Below are 16,501 nucleotides of genomic sequence, written 5' to 3' on the forward strand. Positions count from 1 at the left end.
GAGAAGTGAGTAATTAATTAACGACCTGCTTTAGGGGGGTTCCTCGGACATCTTCAGTATCTTCTGCAGAGACAAGGGCTAGAAAATTTAACCTCTCCTAGATAGTCGTTATCCAGCCCTAATTGTACCATTGAATTCTTAAACATGTTGGAAATCCAATGTGTAATGGGCTCCACCATTATCCTGGTGGTGCATATCTCAATGGCTCACTACTCAAGTGGGTCATTAGATTCCAAGTGAAACCCATTTGGCCACACTAAATCCATACCAGGATCCAACAGAATGGAGGACATCGAAACAAGGATAGAGGTTAAAATCAAAACCCATGCAGAGATGGAGGTTAAAATCAAAACCCATGTGGGGGTGGAGGCAGAGATAGACTTACGCTTTTCCCTGCCCGGTCTCCGTCTTCAATCTCCACCTTGCCCCCACCCCGTTCCTGCATTCCTGATCCTTCTTTAGGGATGGCAGTAGATCGAGGGAAAATGGAGCTCTGCCCCGCCTCGCCCTATTTGGACTGGGGATGGAGGTGGGAATGGAGGTTAAAATCAAGACTCGTGCGGACATGGATGCAGGGATGGAGGGCAGGATTTTGATGGGGGTGGAGACCTTGTCCCCCACCCTCGCCCTGGTCAACTGTCATCCTTACTTGAGTGCAAGGCCAGTGTAAGTTTGTAATGAAAACAACGAAAGCGCCAATAATCCCAAGGTCTCTTTAGAAGGAGTCAAACCAAGAGCCAAGAGCACAAGCACGAAGAATGCACAAAATAACCCACTAAGGGGTGAAGTGCCTAAAAGGCAAAAAAGATGTTATTCAATAGAGAGACAAAGGGGGCTAAAAAGCCTATTTTACAAGTGAGAGAGCTCCTCTATTTATAGAGGAGCCAACATGTTAAGAGGGACCAAGAAGGGGCTCCCTTCTAATCGTTGGGAGTCCCAACGATTATATTTGTAACCGCCCCAAGGACTAGATGGGTGGAGCCCCTTAATGGTCCAAAAAACAATAAGACAAAAAAAAGGAAAGAAAAAAAATCCTAAAAACAAAATTACATTGCAATTTACCAAAACACCCCTATCGGGTATTTGGGTGAAATAATATATATATATATTTTAACACGCCTCCTCAAACTTTACGGGGAAAAGACCGAAAGTTTGCCAAGAATAAACATAAAACGTGGAGTCGAAAGCGCTTTGGTGAAGAAGTCAGCCAACTGATATTTTGATGTAACATATGGTGGTGTGATGGTTCCTCTGAGAAATTCGTCTCGAATATAGTGGCAATTCATTTCAATATGCTTGGTACGCTCGTGAAATGTATGATTGCTTGCGATATAGATCACGCTCTTGTTGTCATAACACATCTTGGTGGAAGAAAAAATGAGGATGCCCATGTCACAGAGGAGACTTCTAAGCCACACAATTTTCACAGTTGTCATTGTCAAGGCCCGATATTCAGCTTCAGTGGATGATAGAAACTTTTTGTTGCTTCTTACATCTCTACGAAATGAGGAAATCTCTTAAAAAATGCAAAAACCAGTAGTTGAGATTTGATCATTAGGATTTCTCCTCCAATCAGCATCAGTATAAGCAGTTAATTTAAGAGATAAAGAAGAGGCTAAGAAAAGCCCCTTGGAGATGGAGTTCTTGATATATCGCATAATTCGCATTATGGCCGCCATGTGAATTATAGTAGGAGCATGCTGAAATTGACTTGCAACATGAACCGCATGAGCAACATCCGGACGGGTGATAGATAAGTAATTAAGAGATTCAATCAATTGTCGACAAGGGGTAGGATCTTCAAGAAGAACACCATCTTCAATTCTCAACTTTGCATTTATAACTTCAAGAGTTTTCACTTTCTTTTCATCTGAAACTCCTGATTTGGTACAGATGTCTGCGGCTAATTTCATTTGAGATAGAATGTATCCTCGAAGAGAATATGTCATTTAAATACCTAAAAAATATCTCAAAAAACCTAAGACATATCAAAAGTTTTCTTTAACATAGACTTAACAGCATTTACTCTCTTTTTGTCACTTTCAGTGATGATCATATCATCAACATACAGAAGCAGAATAATAATGGAGTCACATGTTTTCTTAACAAAAAGTGCAGTGTCAGTATAACAGGAAATAAAACCCAAATCAATTAATACATTACTAAACTTGTCATACCAAGGTTTGGGAGCTTGCTTAAGACCATATAATGACTTTTTTATTTCAAAATTTTACCATTTAAATTCATGCCAGGAGGTGGTTCCATATAAGCTTCTTCACCTAGCGCTTCATTTAAAAAGGCATTCTTGACATCAAGTTTAAAAATGAGTCATTTTCTAATAGAAGCTATTGCAATGAGGGCTCGAACACTAGTCATTCGAGCAACAGGTGCAAAAGTCTCATCATAATCCACCCCATATTCTTGGGCATATCCTTTGGCTACTAGTCGAGCCTTAAATCTTTCTAAAGAACCATCACTTTTAGTTTTTACTTTGAAAACCCATCTACATCCAATGAGTTTCTTGTCATTAGGAGGATCAATGATTTCCCAAGTTTGTGCTTTATTAAGTGCCTTAAATTCAAGATCCATTGCTTCATTCCAATGAGCATATTGTTTGGCATCATTATAATGGGATGGTTCATGAAAGGAATGAAGAGCTAATAAACAAGCTCAAAAATTTGGAGAAAAAGAATCATAAGATACAAATTTATTTGGTTTTTTAGAAATACGATTTGATCTCCTTTGAGAGGATTCTTTTAACGATTCGTTTTGAGAGAATTTTTCAAGGGCACAGGAAATATTATTTTCATTTCTTCTAGTATAAACTTGTGTATGACTTGTTATATTTTCATTTATGTTTTCATGTAGATCATGTTGCTCATCGTTTTGAGGTTCAATATGATCCTCAATTATAATTTCAGGACATTCAATAGATTCAATAAGCTCGTCCATGCATTTTTCTTGAGGTAACAAGTCAAACAAAAAGGAATAATCAATATTTTCATTTAGGTTATGCGAAAATCCATTTTCTTCTAAAAAAGTGACATCTTTCGAAATATAAATTTTGTTATTTAATAGGTCAAAATCGCAGTAATCTTTTTGTTTTTTGCCATATCCTAAGAAAATACATTCAATTGCCCTTAAAGAAAGTTTATCATTTTTGTGGGTTAAAACAAAACACTTATACCTAAAAAAACTCTTAGTCTTTTATAGTCGGGAGACATATTGTAAAGTTTTTCAAACGAAGACAGATTTTTCAAAGAGGACGAGGGTGTTCTATTAATTAAATATGTTGAAGTCAGAACAGCTTCAGCTCAAAATGATTTTAAAATGTTTTTTGAAACTAGTAGAGTTCTTGTTGTCTCTATTATATGTCTATGCTTTCTTTTCGCAAGACCATTTTGTTGCAGAATGTTAGGACAAGAACGTTGATGAAAATTTCTATTTTCTCTCAAATGTTTTTTAAAATCATTGGACATGTATTCTCCTCCTGAGTCAGATCTAAGAATAGACAGATTTCCTAAAAATTGGTTTTTAACCATGGCATAAAATTCTTTTAAAAAAAAAGAAAAAACCTCTGATTTGCGGTTTAGAAAGTAAATCCATGTAAATCGAGTAAAATCGTCAATAAAGACCACGTAATATGAGAAACCTCCTTTAGATACAACAAGAGAGGGACCCTATATATCGGAATGAACAAGTTTGAACGACAGTGTGGAAACATAATTTCTTTGAGGAAATGGAATAGCTTTAGATTTCTCAAAAATGCAATCTTTACAAGTCATGTGTTTGTCTTTACAAGTATTGCCCAAAAAAGGAAAAAGATACATCTTCAAAAAGTTTGGATGACCAAGTCGCTTGTGTCAAACCTCAATACTTTTGACATTTACAAAATGACTTGGATGGAAGAGGCAAAAAATCCATAAAATAAAGATTGCCCCTCCTATGGCCTTGCCCAATCAGCTTTCCTGACTGAAGATCCTGCACTGTGCAATCTTTAGGTGAGAAAGAGACTTGGCAACCATGATCGGTAATTTGAGAGACCGAAAAAAGGTTTAAGTTGACTTCTGGCATAACTCTGACTTTAAGAACAAAAAAATTTTGAGAGGATTTCAAATCAAGTGTTCCAATACTTTCAATTTTTAAAGAAGTCACATCGGTCGTTGAAACATACGAAGATATAGGGTCGGAAAAAACATTTGAAAGAAAATTTTTTTGAGATGTCATATGAAAAGAAGCACCAGAGTCTAGTATCCACATACCTGAAGGTGATGATGAATAGGCTATGGTGGCTCCAGAAGTTGATGTTGAAGAAGTCTTTAGGAGATATTGAAGGGCTTCAGAAATTTGGCAAAGAGTTTCTTTGATATCTCCTCCATTAATATTTTCTCCTTCCTTCTTTGGAGTGTTTCCTCCAACGGTGGCCACCTTTCCTTTAAGCTTAGGACAAACCGGCTTAATATGTCCCGGCTCATTACAATAGTGACAAATCACCCCCTTTCTATACCCATTGTTTTTGAAAAAATGAAGCGGTCTATAAGCCTTAACATTGGTTCCCGGTCTAGTGACGGCCAAAATCTCATCATTTTTAAAACTTATGCCAAGACGAGTTTCCTCTTAGTATACTTCGGCAAGAGCATCTTCAATAGGTAAGGCTTTACTTCTATGAAGAAGAGATGCCCTAACTTGTTTAAATTTGGGCCTAAGCCCATGAAAAAATTGAAAGAAATATTTTTTTTCAATTTGTTTTCTTCTTAGCTCAATATCTTTCGGAGTCACCCACTTGGGCTCCAGAAGAGTAAGTTCATCCCAAAGAGGGGTTAAAGCACTAAAGTAATCACGGAGACTCATATTCGCTTGTCTAATAGACATAATTTTTTCTTAACAAAAAAATTATCTAGCTAGATCTTTTTGGATATACATACCCTTAAGAAATAACCATGTCTCATTGGCCCTTCTAAACTTAGCAATGTTGGCACAATTCAACCATACCAAGATTTTGACATGGTTACTTCTCCAATCTTCTACTTTGGATTGGTGGTCATTGATAGCTTTGATGCGTTCATCGCCTTCTAAAGCTTTTTCAACCCCTCCAATTTTAGTGAGCACAAGAGAAGGTTCAAGAGTAGTTTTCATAACAAAACCCCAAGGTTTCTTACCTCTTAGGTGATTTTCCATAATGGAGGCCCACATAAGATAATTGGATCCATTTAGCTTAAAAGAGAGGTTTACTTTTGATTCGCACTTCATAGATGCCAAGAATGATCTTTAGTATCTTCAAAAGATTGAGAGGCATGCTTCCCAATGCACCCACAAGAAGAGAGACAAGATCACCAATAACGCATCTCTGATACCATGTAATGAAAACAACAGAAGTGCCAATAATCTCAAGGTCTCTTTAGAATGAGTCAAACCAAGAGCACAAGCACGAAGAATGCACAAAATAACCCACTAAGGGGTGAAGTGCCTAAAAGTCAAAAAGATGTTATTCAATAAAGAGACAAAGGGAGCTGAAAAAGCCTATTTTACAAGTGAGAGAGCTCTTCTATTTACAGAGGAACCAACATATTAAGAGGGACCAAGAAGGGGCTCCCTTCTGGTCGTTGGGAGCCCTAACAGTGGGGCCCCAACAACTAGATGGGTGGGGCCCCTTAATGGTCAAAAAAACAATAAGACAAAAGAAAAAAAGGAAAAATAAAAAGGAAAGAAAGAAGAAAAAGAAAATCTTAAAAACAAAATTACATTGCAATTTACCAAAATACCCCTATCGGGTATTTGGGTGATATATATATATATATATATATATATATATATATATATATATATATATATATATATATATATATATATATATATATTTACAAAGTTAACCCCTTGGGGATCGGTTTTTTATTATATTCACTATGAAGGTCAGCATGTGGGATGTCCGTGGCGTGGGGATTGCTGAAAAACAGAATACTTGAATTTTGTACAACTGGCAGCATGAAATGTTGGGGACTTGATTTATAAGTCTTATTATGTCACCATGTCACTACCCTTTTCCTGAAGGGATTAATGATTTGTGGAGCCAAGAGAGGACCCAAGTTCCCAATAGGTCATGAGATTCAGTTAAACTAGTCATAACAAATTTCAAAATAAAAGTAAACATAATTTCATGTTAGAGAAACAAATATAGAATAATCATTCCTTTTTTTTACTGGTAAAAGATAATCAACTATCAGTTATTAAATTAACTCAAAATCAATTCATAACTTAAAAGCCAACTGTAATCAAACTAATGTCCAAGACACAATGTAATAACTATAAAATCAATTTAAACAGGACTTAATTGAAACCCAAACTTGAGCTCCACAGGAAGATTTTCTCAGAACAAGCTGGATCAGGCCCTGCTTTATCAAAAAAGTGAATAAATAAACAAAAACAACCACTATTTTTATACTAACTGTAGTTTTTTATGGTTTTCATTTAAGGAGTGTGCGGACCCATTTGAGTTCACCATGGTCACAACCTATTGGGCCCCATATGGGTTTGAATCATATCACAGAGTTTCTTATGAGCTCAAGGTAGGCCCCTGAACCATACGTACTTGGACACCACTTCACCTACACCCATTTTGGACCCAAATCAAACACAAGAGGTCCATACCAAGGAGGCAGCCAACACAAAAGTTCGACTAGAAGCAACCCACTTAGTACAAAGAAGAGAATAAAAGATTGAGTGGATTAACCCAGATAGATGGTCATAAATGAAATAAGCATAGCCAAAACTAGTCAATTGGTAACAAGCAAAGGTGAACTGAAACAAAACATCCACTAACATAATCTGCTTGCTGCGTCATTGTGAAAGGTTAACCCAGTCATACCAAAAACAGCAGCTGACTTGTCACCCGTCGTCAGATTTTAATGGTACGCCCTTGTATAGTTGTACTCGATCCCTGAGGGCATCACGCCGAGGTCGCGCCACCTTGTTATTGGGATCAAAGAGAAGGACTTCCTCAAATGCCTTGAGAGCAGCCTTGAGATCTTTCTTCTTCTCATAGGCATCGCCTAAGTTGTTCCAAGCTGTGACATAACCAGGTTGAAGCTTTACTGCTTTCTCAAATTGCGCAAGACCTTTGTCGAGTTTGCCATCGCGAGTGTAGCTGACCCCAAGTGCATTATGTACCTAATGGCAGGTTTAAGGAATAGTTTAATAGTAATGTAGATTGGAAGTGGCAAACTGCCTTGTTGACAATGCCCTCCCTCTCTCACTCATGCATATGCACATGCAATTTGCTAAACCAAGTGTCACACTGGCTGTAGATCCAGAAGAGCTATTTTTCTCTTTATTGTTAACAAGGCTAAGGTTCAAGATACATGAACAGTGGTAGGGTGCAATAACTACAGAGAGATATTTCAGAAACACTAGTAATTTCCTAGAAAATCATAGTTGATAACTCAAAATGAGCCTCAGTTTCAGTTCATTAACTAAACTTCCAATCACTACCATAACAATAATAATAGTAAGTAAAATCAAAATCTCAATTTATAGCATTATTGACATTATCTATCCAAATCTAAAAATTAGCATAAACTAATAAGAGAATCGCTACACGACCTAGCTCTAGAATTTAAATAAAATATCCATCATAACTTATCAAACAAAACCAGGCATCAGATCTCTGGGATTTTCAAATGGCAATAATTAAGCTGATAACAGATTTGCCTATTCAAGATTACTCTGTACAGCAAGAAATAATCCTTGCATGAACAGAAAGATGTTGCAGATTGTGCTTATCAAGAAACTTTGGTACCCGTGGCCTGTAACAATTAACCAGAGTTGTTGGTCGAGGACGTGAGAGCGGGAAGTGATTCGGAAAGCGAGCCACTTTCAAAATTTTAGGAAGCGGGAAGCATGGGACGACTTAGAAGCGAACCAAGAATCGTCTCGAAAGCGACTTAGGAAGCGAACCGGTAGCGACCTAAGAAGCAAACCGGAAGCGACCTAGGAAGCGAGGGGGAAGCGAAAAAAAAAATAAAAAAAATAAAAATAAAAATACAAAAATGAAAAGAAAAGGGAGAAGCGTGCTTCACAATTTTTTTGTGTGCTTCCCAGCACGTTTCGGAAGCACGACATTTCGCGCTTCCCCCACTCTCTATGGCGCTTCCGGTAACTCTGCAATTAACTTCTAAAGTATGATTAGTATCAAAACATTGCTTTCCAAACTTCATATCGATGGCATAGAAAAATATCCCAAAGGACTGAAAATTTCCGATATATACAAAAAGGCATTTCAAATTTTCAATAGGCATCACATGCACATACAGGGTTTACAAGTGTTGACAAGAATAGCATTCAGTATTAAAAGAATTAGGAATGCAAACAAAGATCAAGTTGAAGTTCACAATAAATTGGAATAATAACAAAATTGAAAACAAAATTTATCTAAATACCTGAGCCAGGTCTTGAACATCTCCATCCCATTTCTCAATCGCTTGCTGCAAATATTTTGTAGCAGCAGGATAAAATTTCCTTCTCAACAGTACAGCACCAAGTTCAAAATATTCAGTGGCAGTAGCATCTCCACTCCGGACTTGCTCCTAATGAATTCACAACAGGAGAAATGGAAAAGGGGTGTTGATCAACTTCTCAGAAAGAGTTGGCAACTAATAAGAACAACAAGGATGAAAAATTCATGGAATTTTAAACATTTATGAACATAAAGCATGTGTATGAATATAACAGTGAGGAAGATGTCCAGACTCCAACCCAAGAACTCCCTGAAACCAAGTGGAGACCCTAACATGGACAAAATCTGCCGTCTTATTCCTCCAACTTTTTTTTATTCACTAATGTAAATCATCAACAATTAGCCACCAAAATTCCAGTGTTTCATAGCCAGGCATTAGCAGCCAGAATATTTGAGCATTATGAGAATATTTGCAGTTTTTACTACTAAGATACATCACGAACTGGGATTGAATGAAAGCTGGATGGTTAGGTCACATATCAGAACTGAGGGGTCTTGTGCTGAACCCCACAGGGTTAAACCCCAGCTTGCTTATCAAAAACAGGGATACCACCACGGACTAGCCTGACCATGAGGCTCTAAACTTTGGGAACACAATGCCCAGAGCTGGGTCAATTTTGCCGCAAAAAAATCAGAAATTGCAACTTTTTCCCCTGCCAGAAAAGAAAGGATAAGGTTTAGCTGGATTATACAATCCAAAAAGTATTCAAAAAGATCCACCAATACCAAGGTCAAATGAAAGCTTCTTAATGAAGATAACCTTATCAAACGGTTTTATCAGCTTGTTAAAAAGTACGGGGCTTCACAAATTTCAAAAACAAAAAAGAGAGAAACTTATAGTTTTAAGATCAGTCATCAAAAAAGATATAAAAGCAGTTTTAAGATCAGTCAACAAACAAGATATAAAAGGAAAAAAGAGTCGATCATGAAAACATAAATGATACTTGTGTTTTATTCCGAAAGTTAGCAGAGCCAAATTCTAATGAATAAAAAAACATTCATTTCTTTTAAAGGATAATAGCAATAGCAAATTCTCACCTGCAACTCTTTAGCAGAAAGGTCAAGCTCTCTGCGAACAAGGACCTGCCGAATGACAAAGAAGCTTCCTACTCCAAGCAGCCCCAGTAAAATAAGCAGGTAAATAAGCTGGATCCCCAGTTCAAAAAACTCACCAATCTCATAAACCATATTTACAGCTTCTTCTCTTGAATGTGCAGCTTGACCAGAGCTTAACCAGGTTATTACCCCATAGGATAGAGCAGATGTCCAAAATGATGGTTTTCTACCAACCTCTGAGTCGACACTAAATGGTAAGTTCTTCATAAATTCTGCACATTTAAACAAAAACACTTTCTATGTCATCAGCTCCAGAAAAAGATAAAATTCATAAGATGAAAAGAAGGAAATAATAGTTGGAAACATGGTTGCCAGTTGAGGAAGCGGGAGCGGGAAGTGAGGCACTTTCAAAATTTTAGGAAGCGGGGAAGCGTGGGACCACTTAGGAGCGATTCGGGAAGTGTCTCGGAAGCGACCTAGGAAGCGTCTCGGAAGCGAGGGGGAAGCGAAAAAAATAAAAATAAAAAATACAAAAAAATTGAAAAAAACAGGGGAAGCGAGGGGGAAGCGTGATGGGAAGCGTGCTTCCCATTAAAGGGAAGCGCGTCCCCCACTAAAGGGAAACGTGTCCCCCATTAAAGGGAAGCGCGCTTCCCAAAAAAGGGGGACGCTTCCCCCCATGCTTCGGAAGCGCGCTTCCCCTTTTAGCTAGGCGCTTCCGGTAACCCTGGTTGGAAACAGACTCAGGAGAAAAAGATAAAATCCATAAGATGAAACAAAGGAAATAACAGTTGGAAACAGATTCAAGAAGTAGACAACTAAACCTTCATCTTGAAAGCTACACAAATGTTTGGCCATATGATGAACAATTCTTACCTAAAACAGGAAAATTAAAGTAGTTTCCTATATATGACTTACTGCAGTTTAGCTGACATTATCATCCAAATGATAGAATTGGAGGTTAGACCAATGTTATCAGTATCGGCATCGGCCCAGAATCGTTTGGCCAACGATTCAGCTATATCGGCCCAATACCGATACTCAAGTGAATCGTTCTGTATCGGCAAAAAAAATAATAAAAAACATTATGTGTCAATCAGAACGTGACACGTGTTAAAACCATTAAAATATTAAAAAATATTTTTTAGTATTTTTTTACATTTATTAAAAAATAGCCGATTCAAGGGTGATATGTATCGATTTTCTGCCGACACAGGCCGATATGTACAGATGCTGACAACATTGGGTTAGACCAAAGTAATTGAGTAGGCTGAATCACATGACTAGACCAAGAATACCCGAAAACATCAGGATGCAAACCCTTTAGCTGTTAAATACATGTGTCTAACATGGGTGCTTGCATTAACTATCATAAAAACTATACCTCATGTACCTGAAATGAGAAATCACACAACTTGAACAAGAGAAAAATACATTGATTTTCCCTAGAATGGAGAATAATAAGTAAAATACCAGGAAGCAAGGAATAGCAGCAGAAATGAAATAAAGATATAGGTAGAACATGTGTATCTTAAATCGAAATGAATTTTATGTCCTTTTATCAAAATATATATGCAGATCTCGTAACAAAAATATAAATTTTTAAGAATTATGAAAAGATATTTCCAATATCAAAGAAGTTCATTTTCATGTCCAAGAAGCAAACCTTCCATTTTTTGGAAATGAGTTTCTCATAAAGGTTTTGAACCATGAAAGAAGCACCTAGTTTCACGCTTTTGAAGCAAGCTTATTGGGAAGTGAGCTTTCAAGGATTTAAGAAGATTTGAGTAACTATTGTCTCACAATATCCATGACATTGAAAAATATCATGATACTGTCATGAAATTTTCATAAAATAATATTTAAGGCACTCTATCTCATATGTTGAAAAAATAACTAAGTTTGATATACCATGAGACCTATAAAATTCTTGCTATTTTCAATAAAACATATGCAATAATTCCTTTTCTTTTTCCTTTTTTTATGTTTTCATACATATCCGTATTTTTAAGAAAAGCATCAGCAGTCCTTATGTTTTCATACATATCCGTAAGTTTAAAACCAATATTTTCCCAGAAAATTTTATTATTTCTAAATTCTGATGGGAAATTGCCGATAGCAATATGGATGATTCATTGATCCATCACACTCATCACTCCTTAATGATTTTGAGTGTAAAACCTGGAGTATCCTAAAAATTCATAACAATGCAACAGTCAATTTGCAGTTTGCACCATGGTGTTGCCCGATAAAAATGAAGGGCACATTGACAACTTATTAATTTTGAGTACCAATTTTCTTTTGTAATGTAAACAAAAGAAAAATGGAGCTAAAACCATATTCAAGTATTCTCAACAAAGATCGACAATTTTCCTTCAAATTTCATTTAGAGATATTTGAATGCTTTTACTAAAGCTACAAGCGGGGATCATTTCTATCAGCATTAATCAATACTTTGCTGGTATACTTCTTGTCCATCTCCATGAAATACATCCAGCTCCACCAGTATGGACAACAAAATCTGGAAGGTGTCTTTCAGGAAAGACATACACAAACTTGTGTACTCACTGCCAAACATGATAACAGGAATAAGAAAGCATAACTCCAAAACCCAATACAAGTTTCTCATAATCAAATTAAACTCCCATGGTGTACTGAAAAGAAGAAAGCAGCTTGTATGATCATTAAATTAAAAAAAATATGTTCATGTAACATAACATTTACCTTCATGGTTTTTCATGAAAGATTTCAACTGGGCTTCTCTCTCAGGTATCTGCCTTCACCAAAGAAAAGATTAACAAACAAAAACCAAATCACCAACTTCTGATTATGCATAAAACATAATTTATCACTTGATTCAATCCATAAAAATCTCCAAGAACAACTTCCATTTCTATATTTATATTGCATTGAAAAAGATCCTCATAATTCATAAATCGAGCAATGCAGAAATCATATTCATGCCACTCAATGGACGCAAGTGCTTAGACGTAAAGAGATTGAAATATAAAAAAGACAATAAATCATATCTAAAAGTCACATAGTTAGCAAAACACCAACTGTCTTCTTGTTTTACTTCTCCCCGGTGCACATCCATAGCTAAACTTACTATATAATTTTTTCATTCATATATGTGGAATCAGCATCACAAAACCTACTATAATATAGAAATACAATAAGGCTGTAGAAGGTTGATGGAGTGGTTTTTTGGGTTGAAATTCTTCCTGTGACAATACAGAAATACAATAAGGATATTGATGATAACCTATGTAGTCAAAGGAGCCAACTAGGTGCCTAGTTGGGCTAGGCACTAGAAAAACTAGGAATCGGTCAGATTCCTAGATTTTTTTTTTTAAATACCTTTTTTCCTGACTAGGTGATTAGTCGGCGCCTAACCTGCCCTCGCCTAGGCGCAAAGGCAGTACCATTTTTTTTATGATAACACAGAGGGGAGTGAGGGTTCTCTCTCTCTCTCTCTCTCTCTCTCTCTCTCTCTCTCTCTCTCTCGACTCGCTCGCACTCATAGGCTCGCCGTCACCCTCCGCCTCCAGGTACACCTTCTCTCCCCCTTCATGTTCTTCTTCTTCTTCTTCTCTCTCTCCTTCTGTTTCTTTTTCTCTCTCTGTCTCTCTTTCTCTTTACCCCTTCCTCTGACTCTTCTTCTTCTCCCCCCCTTCCTCCGCCTCTTCTTCTTCTTCTCTCTCTCTCTCTCTCTCTCTCTCTCTCTCTCTCTCTCTCTTCTTCTTCTCTTTCTCTCTCCCTCTTCCTCTTTCTCTTCTTATTCTTCTCTCCCTGTTTTTTGTTGTAATTATTGTAATTTCTCCCTAGTTTTGTAATTGCTCTGTCCTTATTTTTTGCTGCTGCTACTGATTTTGTAACTGTATTGGTCTTAATAATATTTGGGCAGGTTTTGTAATATAACATGTTTACTATGTTTGACGAATGATGATAGCAATATCTTATGCTTCGTGCATTTGTTGATGATTAATTTTATGTTGAATACATGTATGTTGTTAGTTTTAGCACTTTATTTTAAGCATTTAGATTATTTTTAAATTGTTTGGCATTTGTTGATAGTTGTTTGCTTTGCTTATTCAATTGTTTTTAATATTTGGGCAGGTTTTGTAATGTTCGACATGTTTTTTTATCTTTCACTGATTGTTAATTGAGTTTATGTTGCATACGTGTTTGTTACTAATTATAGCAGTTCATTTGCATATTTTTTATATTTTTTAATTTTTAATTAAGGTACCGACTAGCCCGCTTAGTCAACCAGTCTTTTTATGGGTCCACCGACTAGGCACCACCACCTAGCGCTTTTGACTACATAGATGATAAAAAGGGAGACACCTGTCTACAAGATGGTCAAAATATAGATTATCAACATTTTGCTCAGAAGACTCCTTTCATTTCCTTCCATCTAATGATAGAAGAGAAATGACCAGATAGTGTGACTAACTGACGCATTAAAACATTGCTCATGAGCATAAATCACATCATGCTGTCATGAGTTTTCAGTCAGACAGGAGGTGATTTGCATTGCTGAACAATTAAAGGAATTGTGCTAGGGTAGGTGATGATGGACTGCTAAAACAAAACAGTTGTAGCCTTCATCATCGCTCTGTTGTAGCCTTCATCATCGCTGATGAACATGAGATTGTCATTTCACTATCAAAGGTGAAACTTAGCTGCACTCTTCTTCTTCTTCTCCTTCTTCTCCTTCTTCTTCTTCTCCTTCTTCTCCTTCTTCTTCTTCTTCTTAATACAAGCAATGGACAAATAACATGTCTTCTTCTTGTTCTCCTCCTCCTCAAAGAAGAAAACAAATGATATGTCTTCAAAAAAAACTTCAAAAAAAAGAAGCCTAGGCTCTAACAAAAACCTAGGCGGTCAAAGCCTAGGCGGTAATATAGGGCCCCACCGCCCAAACCTGGTCGCCCAGGCGGTGGGGCTGTGCCTAGGTCACCTAGGCGCCATCTTTGACAACTAAAGCTGCACAGAAAGAGAATTCACACCATCCCTCTTGTGGGCGTAAAGTTTTGCCTCATCAAAGGCAACAGAATGAGAAACCAACTTATTCTAAGCAGCAGAGAAGAGCAACAGAAAGAACCATTCGTATTTGTCACTATGCCCCAATAAAGGCATAATCCTGCACTGGTTTCAAATCCCTTTCTCATGACACCATCCACATGCACTTGCAACTAGCACCCAGAACCTCACAGATAGGATTTTCTTTTGATATGATGAGAGCCCAAAATTCAAATGGTGCCTTTCCCCAGAAGAATTTGTTTTCTTTGAGACAAACCTTACCCCAAGATTTTTCGCATGGAAATTGATTGATTGCACAAATTTAGTTATAGAGAGCTCAAATAAATAGCTTTTGCAGTAGATTGTTAAATGAGTGCCTTTTTTGTGTATAATGTGCATTCCTTTTTGCTTCTATAGGTTGGACACTGCAAAGGGTAGTTCTATCATCTATCATTCTTCTCGTTTACTTTTGCCTTTTTTCAAGAAACTAGAAATTACAGTACTTTCTCCATAACCCAGTAGCAAAGTTTGGTGACCCCTATTTCATTCTGATTGGGAATTAGCATCATATATTCTGCAGAAACAAAATCATTCACCATATGGTGATATGTAAAAGTCGTTCTATTTAACGTGGACACAGAGTATGAAGAACACAACCCAAAAGGACGTCTGTCGAACCAAGACCGCAGCCATACCAATCTAAAGCAAACAAAACGCAACCAACAAAACAAGCAAATACGAAATAAAGCACGAAACTCTCACTGCACCACCTAAGCGCCCAAGAAAACAAAATTGCGACCAAGAAAAGCGGATTTTCATGAAAGACCACACTAAATCCAAACGACCATCAATCAGAATTGCAATAAACGAACGAATTGTTAACAGGAATAGTAAAAAAACGTGATGCAAAGAGCCAACTCTGAAGCAACAAGAAAAAGGAGGGAGCGGTTGTGTGATATACCATACATGAGAGAGATTCTGATGGGAGTTGTGATTCTGAGCGAAACAAACGACTCCCACCTTCCCATTGAAGCGAGGGAAACGCAACGATCTCTCTGGAACGAGATGGGTTTTACACGAAGAGAGCACCGACGCCCTCGAAAATCTAGAGGCGGGGAGCAATGGCAATGGGAGAAGGGGGGATCGCCTGGCTGAAACGAGATGGGTATCCATTTTCTCGCTTTCTCGGCTTTTTTATATCACTCTTCTCAAGCTTTCGGCTTCGGCTTCCCTCGGGAATTCGAAACCCTTTGCATCGCCAAGAGGCTGAGAGAGAGAGAGAGACGTTTGGTTGCTATTTCTACTCTCTTCTCGACTGGCTTCGGTTTATCCAGATTCCATAGCCTACATGGACACTGCTAGTGTTGCAAATGATTCGGATCTTTATCCCGTTCCGACCCGATCGACAAAAATTTGGGCGGATATCAACCACAAAAAACAGCTCCAGCCTTACAAACAATTTAGGGATGGCACTGGACGGGGGGAAACGGGGCTCCGCCCCGCCTCGCCCCGTTTAAACCGGGGATGGAGGAAACTGGGATGGAGGTTAAAATCAAAACCTGTGATGGACTTACGGTTTCCCCCACCCCGCTCCATTTCGATCCCTGCCTTGCCCCGCTCCTCTCAGTTCTCAATTCCAGTGTTGTGAGAGGCGTAAGCCTCAGAGGCAAAACGCACGCTCAAGGTACTGAGGCATTGCAGTGATGCGCCAAAGGTAAATATAAAAAAAAGAAATCTGATTACGAGCAGATGGGGTTTCAGTTTTCCAAATCTGATCATTAAACAAAGGTCGTTCTGATGCAGTCGAATACGCATTAAATTCAATCCATTAACATCCCTACAAAAATGCCACATATTTTTACGATATTTTAGATATACCACGGATACTTGAGAGTCTCATGTTGTGAG

The 16,501-nt window shown here is 37.6% G+C and overlaps 1 protein-coding gene across 2 annotated transcripts; it reads right to left on the reverse strand.

Annotated features, from left to right (window-relative positions):
- Positions 1 to 6,674: 6,674 nt before the first annotated feature.
- On the reverse strand, positions 6,675 to 15,889 carry LOC149844013 (Tetratricopeptide repeat (TPR)-like superfamily protein). Of its 2 annotated transcripts, none has more exons than XM_090002021.1 (5): positions 15,560 to 15,889; positions 12,290 to 12,338; positions 9,548 to 9,837; positions 8,433 to 8,579; positions 6,675 to 7,164 (listed from the first exon to the last, which is right to left on the reverse strand). In XM_090002021.1, exons 1-5 carry the CDS (start codon positions 15,764 to 15,766, stop codon positions 6,883 to 6,885), a joined length of 975 nt encoding a protein of 324 aa, XP_089858147.1. In that variant the 5' UTR covers positions 15,767 to 15,889; the 3' UTR covers positions 6,675 to 6,882. The 2 variants fall into 2 exon arrangements, with proteins under 2 accessions (XP_089858147.1, XP_089858146.1); XM_090002020.1 differs by having other exon boundaries at positions 12,290 to 12,342; positions 15,555 to 15,883.
- Positions 15,890 to 16,501: the final 612 nt, after the last annotated feature.

Source organism: Nuphar pumila, chromosome 3 (genome assembly GCF_984573655.1).
Source record: "Nuphar pumila chromosome 3, dmNupPumi1.hap1.1, whole genome shotgun sequence".
Taxonomy (NCBI): domain Eukaryota; kingdom Viridiplantae; phylum Streptophyta; class Magnoliopsida; order Nymphaeales; family Nymphaeaceae; genus Nuphar; species Nuphar pumila.

Coding starts and splice junctions, on each gene's coding strand:
- LOC149844013 (XM_090002020.1), bottom strand. CDS start 15,766: ATGGATACCCATCTCGTTTCAGCCAGGCGATCCCCCCTTCTCCCATTG. Junction 9,838..12,289: donor TTTCATGAAAAACCATGAAG/GTAAATGTTATG, acceptor TTAAATGTGCAG/AATTTATGAAGAACTTACCA. Junction 8,580..9,547: donor TTTCTGCTAAAGAGTTGCAG/GTGAGAATTTGC, acceptor TGAATTCATTAG/GAGCAAGTCCGGAGTGGAGA.